Raw genomic sequence first — 14,633 nt, forward strand, 5'->3', positions numbered from 1 at the left:
CCCCGACTTTTTACTTTATTCACTTAGTTTTGGTAGTGGGGATTAAATCTAGGGCCTTGTGTATATTAGGCAAGTGCTCTACCACTGACCTCCATCTCTTGCTCAGTTTTTCTTTTTTTTTTTTGGAGACAGTATTTCGATGTTGGGTCAAGCTTGGAACTTTGAATCCTCTTGCCTCAGCTCCTGAATAGGTTTTACAGGCCTGTTCCACCTTTCCCAGCCTTATCTGCTTTAATTCTAATAGGTAAATGTTATTTCAGATTTAGTTTTTTAAAAATCACATTTATTTATTCAGTGTGTGTTTGCCTGTGTGTGTGTGTGGGTGTGTCTGTGTGTCTGTGCCATGGCACACATGTGATGTTAGGACAACTTGAAGGAGTCCATTCTCTTCTCTCAAGTCAGTTCTACGGATCAAACTCAGATCATCTTGTCAAGCCTTGGAGGCAAGTGATTTTTATCTGCTGGGCCATCTCAGGCCGCAGCTTTAGTTTAAGTGTAGTTGGTTTTATTTGAAAATACATTTAGTTGTGCCTGGATATTCATTTTACACAGGAAATGATTTTATGATTCTCGTATTTATGTTTTCTGATTGCAGTTTTTAGAACTACCTGAGTTTGTTAAAGAAAACCCTCTAGAATGCCTGGATGATGTCAGTCTGTGGATTCCTCAAAGTGAAAATCATGACATTTGGATAAAGACACTGACCTGTGCATTTTTGGACAGTGGAGGCATAAAAAGTGAAATTCTTCAATTATTAAAGCCAATGTGTGAAGTGAGACAATGAATTAATCTTAGTTCCTGTTTTTGTAATTTTTTTCTTTGCTTTCCCATCCCATTTGGCTCTGTGTATCTGATTGTGAAATGTACGTTTGAGAAGAGTACTAAGTGATGAGTTATCCATATCCTCTTCATGCAGTGTAACCCACACTCAGCTGCTGTTCATATTCATTCAGCCAGAACTTTTTGAGGTAGAGTTTAGGTTTGGGATGCCAACATACCATACCTGATGAGTTCTGTGGAGTGCCTTGAATAATCTTTTTTTTTTAATATTTATTATTTTTATTTTGTGTGTATGCGTGTAATGACTGCGTGTAGATAAGTGTACCCGTGTCATGCAATGCCCATGGAGGTCAGAAGGCTGTCGAATCCCCTGGGACTGGAGTTACAGACGGTTGTTAGCTGTCATGTGGGTGCTGGGATTCAAACCCGGGTCTTCTGCAAGAACAACCAGTGTTCTTAATCACTGAGCCATCTCTCCAGCCCCATAATCTTTTCTCTTTTTTTGTAATGATAGAATAATGATGGTTGTAAATTACTTACATTAATCAAAAGTCAGCTCCTCCCACTTCATTTATGATAAAATCATTATCAGTTGACTTTCTCTGATATGCTTCTGAGTGAGAACAGGGTAGGGTAATATTATTAGTGTTTTACTTTGGCAGGTCCAGTAGTTAATTTCAATGAACAATAAAGTATGTACCAATTCAAATAAGAAGTTTGTAGACTTCTGAGTCTGAGGATATAGCTCACTGGGAGAACATGTATTTAGCATGCATTGGGTACTAGGATGAATCCCCAGCATCCAAAAAAAAAAAAAAAAAGCCCATAGAAATGTGAGTAAACAGTATTTGACTAGGTCAGTTATGTGTCATTATAACTAATTGATAAAGACAGTTTTATAAATCTACCCATGTTGACTTTGAGCCAGAAGACAAAATGCTGCACATGTTGTGAATGTGTATGTGTGTGAATATGCATTTGTTTATGTGTATTTCCACATGTGTGAATGTGCATTTGTTATGTGTATTTCCATCCCCCAAGTCTTAGAACCTTAAATTCTCTAGTTCCACTGGCTTTTTCACTTGTCTTTAAAAACAAAAATGTGGAGACTGACATGATGGCTCAGCAGTTAAGAGCCCTTGTTGGTCTTGCAAAGGATGGGAGTTCTGTTCCCAAAACCCACATGGGATTTCACAACCACCTGTAACTCCAGTGCTGTGAGATCCAGCGCCCCCTTCTGGTGTCCATAGGTACCGGCACAGATGTGCACACACATAGACACATACATATACATAAAAAAAATGAAATTTAAATCTTTAAAAAGGAAAATGTGTTCACCAGGAATGAGGTCACACTTGTAATCCCAGCAGTTGGGGTCTGAAGGTATAGACTGTAAAATCTAGACCAGCCTGAGCTATGTAATGAATTCAGTGCCAACCTGGATTGTACAGCAAGATTTTCTCAAAAACAGAAAGAAAGGAAAAGAAGGTAAAAGAGCAGTTAGTAATCTATAATACATTTGTGTTTGTGGTGAGGTGAATGTGGAAGATGGTGAATGGAAAAATAAGGTAGAGTGGTATTTAATTAGCCGCACTTGTTAAAGCACTTTCTGTACTTAGAAGTACACTAAAAGTAATTGCCAAAATTTTATACCTAGAAATCAGGGTTTATTAAATAGAAAATGTTTTTAAATTTTAAAAATGGTTTATTTTTATTTTCTGTGTTTGAGTGTTTTGCCTTCATGTATGTATGTGCACTCCTATGCGTACAATGTCCACAGAGGTCAGAAGAGGGAGTTGGATTTCCCTGAAACTGGAATTATAGACAGTTGTGAGCTTCCATGTGGGTGCTGGGAACCAAACCCAGGTCCTCTGTAATAGTAGCAAGTGCTCTTAACCACTGAGCCATCTCTCTAGCCCTCAAAAGAAACATATTTTACTTTTAACGTATTTTAGCTCTTCAGTGAGTATAGAAAATGGACAAAAATTCAGATTTTCAGTTTTTCTTTTCAGCCTTTGATACCTTTTCCCCTTATATAAAATAATTTTTTTAAATGTTGTCATTAATAGCACTTCCCAACTCCGACATTATAGTTTTAAGTGGTGACATACTTTCATTTATAAACAGTATCCTGTAGATAAGAAATGGACAATTGCAATATAATCATTAGGTGTGTTACATATGATATACTAGCTTAGTGTAGTTTTTGTGAGGGTTTTTTTCTGTTTCGTTGGATCAGTGGTTCATTTTTGTTTGCAGCTAGGCTCACCTAGAACTCACTGTAGTCAAGGATGACTTTGAACCTCTGATCCTCCTGCTGCTACCTCCCAAGTGCTGGGATCACAGACATGTGCCTACTTTGGGATTACTGGGTTTTTGTTTGTTTTTAAAAATGTCCTGATGCATGGTTTTTTGTTTGTTTTAGCAGTATATTGGGTTCATGGAAGATTAGTATTTAAACATATTTTAGTATGTCAGCAATAGGCAATAAACATTTTAAGTAAAATGTGTTACTTTTATTCAAACAGTTGAGTGGATGTACTGTGTTCTAGGTGAAAACTGACTTTTGTCAGACTGTGCTGCCATACTTGATTCATGATATTTTACTCCAAGATACAAATGAGTCATGGAGAAACCTGCTGTCTACACACATTCAAGGATTTTTTACCAGCTGTCTTAGACACTTGTCACAAGCAAGCCGATCAGCAACTCCTGCAAATTCAGACTCGGGTATTCTGTTTAATTGTTAATGTTTATGCTTGTAGCTTCTCAGTTCTAGAGGATACTTAAGTTTGCATACCATCAGAATCATTTTAATGGCTTACTTTCTGTAACTCTAAATTTCTGTTTCCACAATTAAAAAATGGAGATAAAGCTGGGCGTGGTGGCACACGCCTTTAATCCCAGCACTTGGGAGGCAGAGGCAGGTGGATCTCTGTGAGTTCAAGGCTGGCCTAGTCTACATAGTTCCAGGCCAGCTGGGGCTACAGGGAGACCCTGGCTCAACAAGACCAAAAAAAAGAACCTATTTTGTTTTAGGTAGTATGCATCAGAACCTTATACTGTAGAAGGAGAAAAACACAAACACAGGAAAATACCTCTACAACACTGTCTAAGACTAATTACAACACTGTCTAAGACTGTACAACACTATAAGACTAATTATAACACTGTCTAAGACTAATTTTTGTTTCTTCTTTAGAGTCAGAGCACCTTTTCCGATGCTGTTTGGGTAAAAAATCACAACGAACAATGCTTGCTGTTGTAGACTATATGAGGAGACAGAAGAGGTAATCTCATAACAGCCTCAGGTTTGGGGATTTAGAGGTAGAACTTGTTCCTGCAGGCTGAATTTTAACCTGATTATTATATGTGCAGCTGCTTGAGAGTGCTATATTTATTGATGCAATGCTTATATTTCCTAATAATCCTCCATATGCTGTATGGCACCTTGGTTACATCAGTGTCAGGATCTCTTAGTTTTATGTACCAGTGAGAGTCCTGCTGTTGTTAAATCATGCAGGCTCTGGTTTATTTCACCAACAAAGATGTGGAAAGAAGCGAGTCATTACCAGGGTTACTTTTAACCATTTGCTTTACTTTTAGTTCTTAGGAGTAACTAGAGTTGAATAAATGTCTCTTTTGTGCCTCTTTGTTGTAAGATAAGGATGTGTTGTATTCATCATTTAACCTGTAGTAATTTTGTAATATATGACAAAGTTTATTTTCTTGATTTGTTGCTCAGCATGGCCTCAAGCTCCTGATCCTCCTGAATCCACCTCCCGAGTGCTGGGATTAATAGATTTGTGACATCACACTGGACCGTCATGATATTTTTAAGAGTGTAGGAGTTGCCAAATTGGATAGTGTTGCTGATCTGTACTTCTAAAGAGTTAATCAGAACTCAGAAGAAATATGCAGTCGGTCTGTTAGAATAGTCTTGACTTAAAATGGTTCCCCTTAGGATTTTTTACCTTTATGATAATGTGAAGGTGACAGCATTCAGAAGAAGCTGTATTGATTTGTTGTCTTTTTAAAAAAATATATTTTATTTATTATTTATTTTTTTTATGTGTATGAGTGTATTGCCTGCATGTTATGCAATGCCTATGGAAATCAGAACAGGCCATCGAATCCCCTGGGATTGGCATTATGGACAGTTGTTAGCCATCATGTTATTTAATCAGTGTGATTTCCCTCCAGCATATGTGTTGTTCTAGTGTTTACAAATGAGAATAGGAACTGACTGAGGGAATTGAATTGCTACAGACCATGCAGCTGATAGTAGGTAGAACAGCTAGCTTTGTACTTGGCCATATACTACTCCAAAACCAGTGATCTTAACCACTGTGTTGTCTTAGCTCTACAGTGTTAGTTTTGAAAAAGATATATCTATAACTGTTGCAGTTCTGATCTGTCATTATAGTGGAAATTTTTTATTAAGTAATTCAACCTAGGTAATAAACTAAGGAGCAAATAATAGAAAAGACATATTGTATTAATTACTTTGCCTGTTGCCATGACAATATACCTGCCCAAAGCAACTTACTGAAGGAAGGGGGATTTGGGGGATGCAGCTCATCATGTCGGAGAGGTGTGGTGTCAGAAGCAGGAGGCAGCTGGCCATTTTTTGTCCATGTTCAATAAGGAGAGAGCCAGGAATACTGGTGCTCACCTGGCTTTTACCTTTTGATCCAGTCCAGGACCCCTATCTGTGGAATGGGGTTACCTAAATTCAGGGTTGGGCTTCTCATATCAGTTAATCTAGAAATGCTTCAGAACCAGGCCCAGAGGTTTGTTTCTAAATCCCATCTAAACCTTGACAATCAAGGTTAACCACCACAGTATGTTTTTTGTCTTGAGAAGAAACAGTAGTTACATTGCTTATAAAAAGTGTGTGGCCATTGTAGTGACTGACACACCTTTAATCTCAGCACTAGGGAGGCAGGGTCTCCCTGTAGCCACAGCTGGCCTGGAACTTACTAGACCCTGTTTGAAAATAAGTCCCCGCAGAAGTGAGAGAGAGAGAGAGTGAGTGTGTGTGTGTGTGTGTGTGTGTGTGTGTATGTTTATGAGAGAGAGAGAGAGAGAGAGAGAGAGAGAGAGAGAGAGAAAGAAACTGTTCTTCATAGCCCAAGATGCATGAACTTCTTGGTAAAGGGCGGGTACAAAACCCATGTTTGTATGGGGTGATGATTAATAGACTCCTTCAGAGTCTCTGAGGGGTTTATGATCAAGAAGACTGAAAAACTAGACTTTAGCCTTGCTATCTCTAGTTGTTAATAAAAATATACACTGAGGAAGTGTGGTTTTCAGTATTTGAATGTTATTTTCTATTTAGCAAATACTCTCATTGCATTCTATATCGGTGTGCTTTTCTTTTATTATTCCTGGTAAAACACATGCCATAGCATCATGTTTAATTTTTCTTCAGGCCTTCTTCAGGAACAGTTTTTGATAATGCTTTCTGGCTGGATTTGAATTATCTTGAGGTAGCAAAGGTGGCTCAGTCTTGTGCTGCACACTTCACAGCATTGCTTTATGCAGAAATCTATGCGGATAAGAAAAGCTTGGACGATCAAGAGAAAAGGTAACCATCTTGACATTTTGGTTTTAAGTTGGTGGTTACAATAAAAGTGTATAGTAAAGGTTTCTATTGCCTCATTTTTCCATTTAAAAGACATTTTAGTCAGAAAATTACTATATTAAAGCCTGTATGAAAGTAATGCATTTTTAGAAGTAATTCTGCTCTGAAGAAACTGGACATGTATTATATATTATAAAGACTAGACAGATGGAAGATGCTGGAAGAGAGAGCCAACACTTAATTTTTTGTGTTTTCTCTTTAGCAGGTAACATTACGAACTTTCATATATTGGGTTATTACTATAGGCACAATAGCAGTTATTATTTTAGATTGTAATTACTTGCCAAACTATCATATCTCTACATATAAATGCACAGCTTTAAAGGTAAGATTTTAAAGTGGATCAATCTGTGCCCTGGACTTATTACTTATTAGGTTTTTGTTGCTGTTGTTGTTTTTGTCTTTTTGAGACAGGGTCTCCTTGTAGCCCCAGCTGTCCTGGAACTCGCTATGTAGACCAGGCTGGCCTTGACTCATAAAGATCCGCCTGCCTCAGCCTCCCAAGTGCTGGGATTAAAGGCATGTGCCACCATGCTTGGCACTTAATAGTTTTATAATCTTGTGTTTAAGTCGATACCACATATCTGCTTTTATCAGAGTTCTTTTGTCAATTTATCAGGGGTTAAATTGTGTCTCATTGTGGACTTAATTTGTATATATACAGTTATTAAGTTAAACTTCAGATAAAACCACTGATAGAAAATTTAGGAACCAAATTGGGAAGTGTCTACTCTATTTTAAAACTGATCTGTCTCCATATAAATATTTTGCCACATGACTACTATTTATACAGCATTGTTTTTAATACATAATTTTCATGCACAGAATTAACATTCTGAAATTTCTTTCCCATGATAGGTCTCAATATTCTGTGTTAAGCTATACATGGTTCACTGTTTTATTTGCAGCCATAATTTTTGGGTTTTATTTGTAGAAGTAGAGAATAAATGTATCTATAATCTTCTAAATAGTATATTTTTATTGAAAGAAATGTTCTTATGATAAACAGAAGTCTTACATTTGAAGAAGGAAGTCAAGGTACAACTATTTCTAGTTTGAGTGAGAAAAGTAAAGAAGAAACTGGAATAAGTTTACAGGTAAATTATTAGAGACTGAATATTTTCATGTGATACATTGGGTTATTTATTTATTTATTAATTATTTATTTTTTTAATTTTATGTGTATGAGTCTTATGTGTTTATAAGTGCAGCTGTGTCATGCAGTTCCCATGGAGGAAAGAAGAGGGCGTCAGATCCCCTGGAACTAGAGTTAGGGGTAGTTGTTAGCAGCCGTATGGGTGCTTGGATTTGAACCCCAGTCTTCTGCAAAAAACAGCCAGTGCTCTTAACTGCTGAGCCATCTCTCCAGCCCTGGGTTATTCTTTTCTTGTAGAGATATAATTTGATTTTAAAATGGAAGTTACTTAGTAGACTGAACATTGTGTATATAAACTTAAGACCTTTGAGTAGAGACACTTGAATTCCAGGCTTGACCTTATCGCTTGTTATATAGTCCTGGGTAAGTAACTTACCTTTTCTGGCCTTGACTTCTCTTGTATGAAAGATGGAAGTAAAACCACTTGTCTCGTGGGATGAAATTAACCTCACTTTCTGCCATTGTACACTCTTCTGTTTTCTTTATAGACTTAAATATAATTAATAATTTTGTGTGTATATTTATGTGTGCATATGTACATGTGTGTGTATAAACTTAATTTCATCTACCAGTTTCTTAATATCTACTTTTAAGAAATTCTATAATACTGTCTGGCGTTCTTGAACCTCTTTGGTCATCTCATTTCTTTACAATGACAATCTGAACTTCTGTACTTTGGTTAAACCTCTGATCTTCATTCTCTGCAGTTGCTTTCAGCTTAATTCCTGCTTCTTGGAGGAAATAGTTGATGTAGGTAGAAAATCCTGTCACATCCCATGATCAGTCTTTGAAATCTCCCTGCGTGTACTCTTGTCGTAATCCCCTGTCTTATTAAAGTCGAAAAACACTTTGTCCCTTTCTCTCAGGTTAACATCCTTATGCTTTTTATTTATCTGTTTTATCTCAGGAAGTTTAATTTGTAGTATGCTGTGCTGCTTCTGAACTGTATTCTACACATTTCAAACCTCTCTTGTTTAAAGCATTTCTGGTCTCAGTGGTGTAAAGAAAGTTATTTCTTCCCTGTGTTCTTTGTTAGATGTCACTGTCCTCTTCCTTTTCACAGGCAAACTTTGTGAAGATGTTGTCTATATTTGCCCTCTCCATTTCTTTCCTTACACCCACCTGTGAATATAGCACTTGGTAATGCCTATCATAAACTTGAAATTGCTGTCTACTAGTAGCTGTTCATTCTTTTTCATCATTCAACTTCATACTCAACCATGTCATTTGTGTGTTTGCATGTATGTGTGTGCAGACCAGAGGTTGGCATCAAGTGTCTTCTTTAATCGCTCTCCATCTTAGATTTTTTTAAGAAAAATTTAACTAATTATTTTATGTGTTTGAGTGTACTACCTACATTAAGTGCACCTGTTTTGTGTAGTGCCTGTGGCGGTCAGAAAATGGGGTCAGGTCACAAGGAACTAGAGTTAGGGATGGTGGTTAGCCTCTATGTGGGTGCTAGGAATCAAACCCGAGTCCTCTGCAAGAGCAGCCAGTGCTCTTAACGACTAAGCCATTTCTCCAGCCCCTGCATCTTACGTTTTTGAGACAAAGTTCTCTCACTGAACCTACTGATTTGGCCAGTTTGGCTGACCAGTGAGTTAGCTCCAGGGCTCTGCCTGTCTCTGCTTCCCTAGAGCTGGGATTATAGATGCTTGTTTCTTTTTGTTTTGTTTTGTTTTGTTTTGTTTTGTTTTGGTTTGTTTTGTTTTGTTTTGGTTTGGTTTGGTTTGGTTTGGTCTTTTAGAGACAGGGTCTCCCTGTAGTCCCAGCTGACTACAGGGAACTGGCTATGTAGACCACAGAGATCTGCCTGCTGCCTCTGCCTCCCAAGCGCTGGGAGTAAAAGCGTGTGCCACCACGCCCAGCTTGTACCTGGCTTTTTATATGAGTGCTGGGAATCTGGACTTAGGTTCTCTTGCTTCATGGTAAATACTTTATGGACTGAACCATCTCCTTAACTCCTCAGTCACGTCTTGTGGTTTACTTTGTGATCCACTATGCTCGTTCTTTTTGGTTCTATATAGTCTCATCCTTCTTTGCTGAACTTTTGGAGTATCTCCTTATACCAAGGACTGTGTAAGGCTCTGGTACTGAGAATTTTATTTCATGTCTATGAACAGAAGTATTTGAATTAGAATTATATGTAGAAATAAGCTAGTATCAATGAATTTGTATTTAAGAAATACTTCCTACAGCAAACACTATGAAGGCAATTATGTGGCCTGCCTAATTTTCTATGAAATGTAGCTTCTAGCTTTTTATCACTTTACTTACTGATGTTATTTTAAACAGCATTAATCTTTACTATGTAAATTTTACAAAAAATTTAGGTAATCAAATGGCTGCTTTATATGTAGCACATTTTACCAACTATGATACATTTAATGATAGTTTTATCATTTTTATTTTTTATGTGTGAGTGTATTGACTGTATGTATGTAAGTATGTAAGTGCACCCATGTTGTGCAAAGCCCACGGAGGCCAGAGAAGAACATTGGGTCCCCTGGAATTGGAGTTAGAGTTGTTAGCTGCCATGTGGGTGCTGGGAATGGAACCCCGGTCCTCTGGAAGAACAAGAAGTGCTTTTAACCATCGAGCTATCTCTCCAACCCCCCTAACTGTGATGCATTGTCAAGAAAATTAATGACCTTTATTTTTACCAATTTCAGGTTTCAGTAGTTAGGCTTTACAGAATTTCACTTTCCCGTTTTTAGTTTTAACTATTGACAGAATTGTTTTGTGATTATTGTTGAATGTAGTAAAAACCTAGTAGGTTTGTATGCATGTGTGGTCCTGTTCCCCTCCCCCCGTCTGTGTGTCCATGTCGTCGTCCTGTCCCAGTCACCCCGCTTAATTCATGAAAATGTAAGCATTAATTCTGTCTGGGACCTGTCTATTATGCTGCTGGTCCAAATCACTAGTATGTTTTAAAATATCATAGTTTACTTCTACAATATATTTAGGATTTTGAGTTAGGAGGTGCTAATGGTAAAACTTAGTTTCCCAAATTCAAGAGGCGATTTTTTTCTCTCTCTCACTTTGGTTGTGTCTTATTTCCAGGCTCTTCTCTTAGAGATCTACAGAAGCATCGGAGAGCCAGACAGCCTGTATGGCTGTGGTGGAGGAAAAATGTTACAACCCCTCACTCGGTAAATTGCTCTTTTCTAGATAACAATTTTGTGTTTCGAAGAAGGAGTCCCTTGTATATAGAAAACAAAAGGTATTTTACAATCTTTTCCTATAGAATACGAACATATGAACATGAAGCAATGTGGGGAAAAGCCTTAGTAACATATGACCTTGAGACTGCAATCTCCCCCTCGGCCCGCCAGGCAGGAATAATTCAGGTATTTTTTTTTTAAGTTTTGGCCTTGGTAAAGCCACATTCCGTTATAATTGCTGATACTATCTTGGTACTTCAGTACAATGCTTACATAGCCAGGTAAACTTGAGAGCAGACTGTAATTACCTCTTTCAGGCATTGGGCTAAAGCTCTAGGGAAAGATAGACGGGTCAAAGACATTAATGATAGAGTAAGTTTGTTGATGATGATGTTTACTAGCCACCAGTAGAAGATATTTTATGAGTGTGTGCAATGTGCCAGGTGAAGGACATAGTGCATTAGAGCCGGTCCCAGAAACTTCATTGCTATTTCTGGTTAATGTGCTTTTTAGGCTCTCGTCCCTAGACATTAGAGCCCTCTGAATTCATTGTGTTCTCAAAAAAACTACTAAGCAATATTTTAGAATTTTAAGTTATACTGTTAATTAAAAATTTTGAAGTTAATTTTTATGTTTGCTGGGTTTTGCCCCTAGTTTTGTGTTGAGATTTTTGAGCGTGTATTTTTTTTTTTAAAAAAAAAACAAAACTCCTTTGTAGGCCTTGCAGAATTTGGGACTCTGCCATATTCTTTCCGTGTATTTAAAAGGATTAGATCATGAAAACAGAGAGTGGTGTGCTGAACTACAGGAACTCCATTACCAAGCAGCATGGAGGAATATGCAGTGGGACCTTTACAGTGCTGCAAAGTAAGAAAAAACTGATTTAAAAACCTGTTAGCCTGTATTAGTTTCTTTTCTGTTGCTGTGATAAAACACCATGACCAAGGCAACTTACAGAAGGAAGAGTTTATTGGGCCTACCAAGTTCCAGAGAGATTAGAACCCATCACAGTGGAAAAGACGTGGCAGGAGGCAGCTGGAGCAGAAATTGAGCACTCACATCTTCAAGCAGGCACAGGAAGCAGACAGAGCCAGATTGGAAGTGGTAAAGCTGTATACTCGCAAAGCCTGCTTGCAGTGATGTGCGCCCTCCAGCATGACCACACCTAAAAGTTCTATGACCATCCCCAAACTGACAGGAACTGGAAACCAAGTATCCAAATATGTGGAGTATACAGGGGACATTCTCATTCAAACCATCACATACCCTCATTGCATTTTTATCTGACTCAAAAACAGTTTTAAAAATCGAAAGACTTTTTATCTTACCCTATGAGTATAAAGGTGTTGCTTTTTTTTATTATATATAGTATAAGTGCCTAGATATTTAAATATCAGTAAGCGGTTAACATAGCAACACCTGCATTTCATTCACTTTTTTTCACTAGAGCTCTATCCCTTGCCTCAAACATTTTTGAAGATAGAAAATTTTAAAAGGTATTTTCCTGTGAGAATATTTTCACTGTTGAGCTGAGAAATACAAAGAAAAGTACAGCTATTATACTTTTCACTTCTTGCCACAAAAATTTTAGTCACAGCACTTATTTATTGGCTAAGTGTTACAAAAGATAATTTTTATTTATTTATGAACTTTTTTTTGTTATTTTTTAATTTAATGTGTATGAGTGTATCACTTACATGTATGTGAATACACCTGTGTTGTGCATTGCTGCGGAGGTCAGAAGATGGCTTTGGATTACCCTGGAACTGCAGTTAAGGACAGTTCGTAGCCACCATGTAGGTGCTGGGAATCAAACCCAGGTCCTCTGCAAGAGCGGTCAGTGCTCTTAACCACTGAGCCAACTCTGCAGCCCCTATGAACATTTTCTTTTATTAAAAAGTAGAACTTGGGGGCTGGAGAGATGATGTAGCAGTTAAAGAGCACTGACTGTTCTTACAGAACTTGGGTTCAATTCCCAGCACCTACATGGCGGCTAACAACCATCTGTAACCCCAGTTCTAGGGGATCTCGTGCCCTCTTCTGGCCTCCATGAGCATTGCATGACATGGGTACACTTACACACATAAAATAAAAATAATAAATATTTTAAATTAATTTTTATATTTATTTATTTATTGGTCTTTTTGGCACAGAGTCTCCCTGTAGTACCAGCTGGCCTGGAACTCATCGTGTAGACCAGGCTAGCCTCAAACTCACAGAGATCACCTTTTTCTACCTAGTGAGTGCTGGGATCAAAGGCATGTGCCATCATGCCCATCTCTTTATTTATTTATTTTTGGTCTTTTTGAGACAGGGTTTCCCTGTAGCCCCAGCTAGCGTGGAAATAGCTATGTACTTAAACTCTGAGATCTGTCTGCCTCTGCCTCCTGAGTGCTGGGATTAATGGTGTGTGCTACCACACCCAGCCCATAAAATGGTTTTTAAAAAGTAGTACTAAATCAATTTTTCCAGAGAGATTAAAATTTGTAACCTATATATCAGATCACTGTATTTTTTAATGTAAAACCAAGCCCCTAGTGTAATAGTATTTAATGGTTATAAAAAACAAATCTTTAGCCGAGTGTGGTGTCACACGCCTTTAGTCCCAGCACTCGGGAGGCAGAGGCAAGCACATCTCTGTGAGTTCAAGGCCAGCCTGGTCTACATAGTGAGTTCCAGGATAGCTGGGGCTACAGGGAGACCCTGTCTCAAAAAGACCAAAAAAAAAAAAACAGCAACAAAAAAAATTATTGATATGAACACTAAAAACATTGGCCATGTTTAACTCTTTCATAGAAAAGTGCTTTCATAATTGGAATGTTTTTCAGATTGTAAGAGTGCTATAAAAGGGCATCAGATCTCTTGGAACTGGAGTTAAGGACAGTTGTTAGCTTCCATGTGGGTGCTGGGAACTGAACCTAGGTCCTCTGCAAGAGTAGTCACTATTCTTAACCACTGAGCGATCTCTCCAGCTCCATTCGTTGTCATACTTTTAAAAGCATTCTGTCATATAAGCTGGTTGTGTGCCTTTGTAAGCCAACATACACTGGTCTTCTCCTGCTAGATGTTTCAACCACACAGACTGCCTTTTGTGTTTTGTTTTTAAATCAGACATACTGTTCTTACATAAAGGCCCAAGGCCTTGTTTTCCCTCATTACCATGTATATGGCAGCTTCTAGTTTAATGCCTTCACAGAGGCCTTTCTAAAGTAGCTACTCTTTTGCTATTTTCTTATCCTACATTGATTCTCTGCATGTTCCTTGTCACAATCTGCTATTTTTCTCATTTATTGTCCAAATCAGAACATAAACTTCAGAGGAGTGGGGCCTTGATTGGATTTGTCCACTAGTGGATCTGCTGCATATGGAGCCTGGTCTAACCAGTAGATATTTCTGAATAAATAAATGAAAATAAAATAATTTAGAACCAGGCAAAATTTCTGAGAAATTTGCTTTTTTTTATTTGAAGAATTTAAATGGCATGTAAAGTTCTTTGTATTTTTTTATTAAAATTTCTGGAAATATGTTTTTTTAAGTAAGAAATCTTAATTATTAAATTTTGTCCTTTGAGTTATTTTCACATGTGTATTGTGAATTTTTTGTTTTTAAATTTGTTTTTTTATCTCACAGCCAAGAACTAGAAGGAACCAGTTACCACGAATTGTTGTACAATGCTCTGCAGTCTCTAAGAGACAGAGAATTCTCCACATTTTATGAAAGTCTCAGATATGCCAGGTATTTAAAAAAGATAAAATTATTGCATTTTTGCATTTAATGGCGTGGTTATTTTTCTCAAGACTTGAAGAATAATTTCAGTGTAAGGATTTGCATTGATAACATGGTAAAGGCTTGGTGGCCAAGGGGTTTCTTGTCTTTTTTCTGTTGA

General features: G+C 37.6%; 1 protein-coding gene across 4 annotated transcripts in view; it reads left to right on the plus strand.

Annotated features, from left to right (window-relative positions):
• Atm (ATM serine/threonine kinase) overlaps positions 1-14,633 on the plus strand; it is a 131,776-nt gene that overhangs the window by 82,344 nt on the left and 34,799 nt on the right. For 2 of the 4 annotated variants that reach the window (XM_029561896.1, XM_029561897.1), the window contains exons 37-45: positions 596-772; positions 3,333-3,510; positions 3,983-4,070; positions 6,215-6,370; positions 7,416-7,524; positions 10,647-10,735; positions 10,831-10,933; positions 11,466-11,614; positions 14,378-14,482. In XM_029561896.1, the coding sequence (XP_029417756.1) occupies positions 596-772; positions 3,333-3,510; positions 3,983-4,070; positions 6,215-6,370; positions 7,416-7,524; positions 10,647-10,735; positions 10,831-10,933; positions 11,466-11,614; positions 14,378-14,482 (1,154 nt within the window). Of the gene's footprint in view, positions 1-595; positions 773-3,332; positions 3,511-3,982; positions 4,071-6,214; positions 6,371-7,415; positions 7,525-10,646; positions 10,736-10,830; positions 10,934-11,465; positions 11,615-14,377; positions 14,483-14,633 lie in introns of those variants that run through there. The other 2 variants (XM_008829714.3, XR_003848956.1) reach the window with 2 other exon arrangements.

This window comes from Nannospalax galili, unplaced genomic scaffold (genome assembly GCF_000622305.1).
Source record: "Nannospalax galili isolate Female #2095 unplaced genomic scaffold, S.galili_v1.0 scaffold854, whole genome shotgun sequence".
NCBI lineage: Eukaryota > Metazoa > Chordata > Mammalia > Rodentia > Spalacidae > Nannospalax > Nannospalax galili.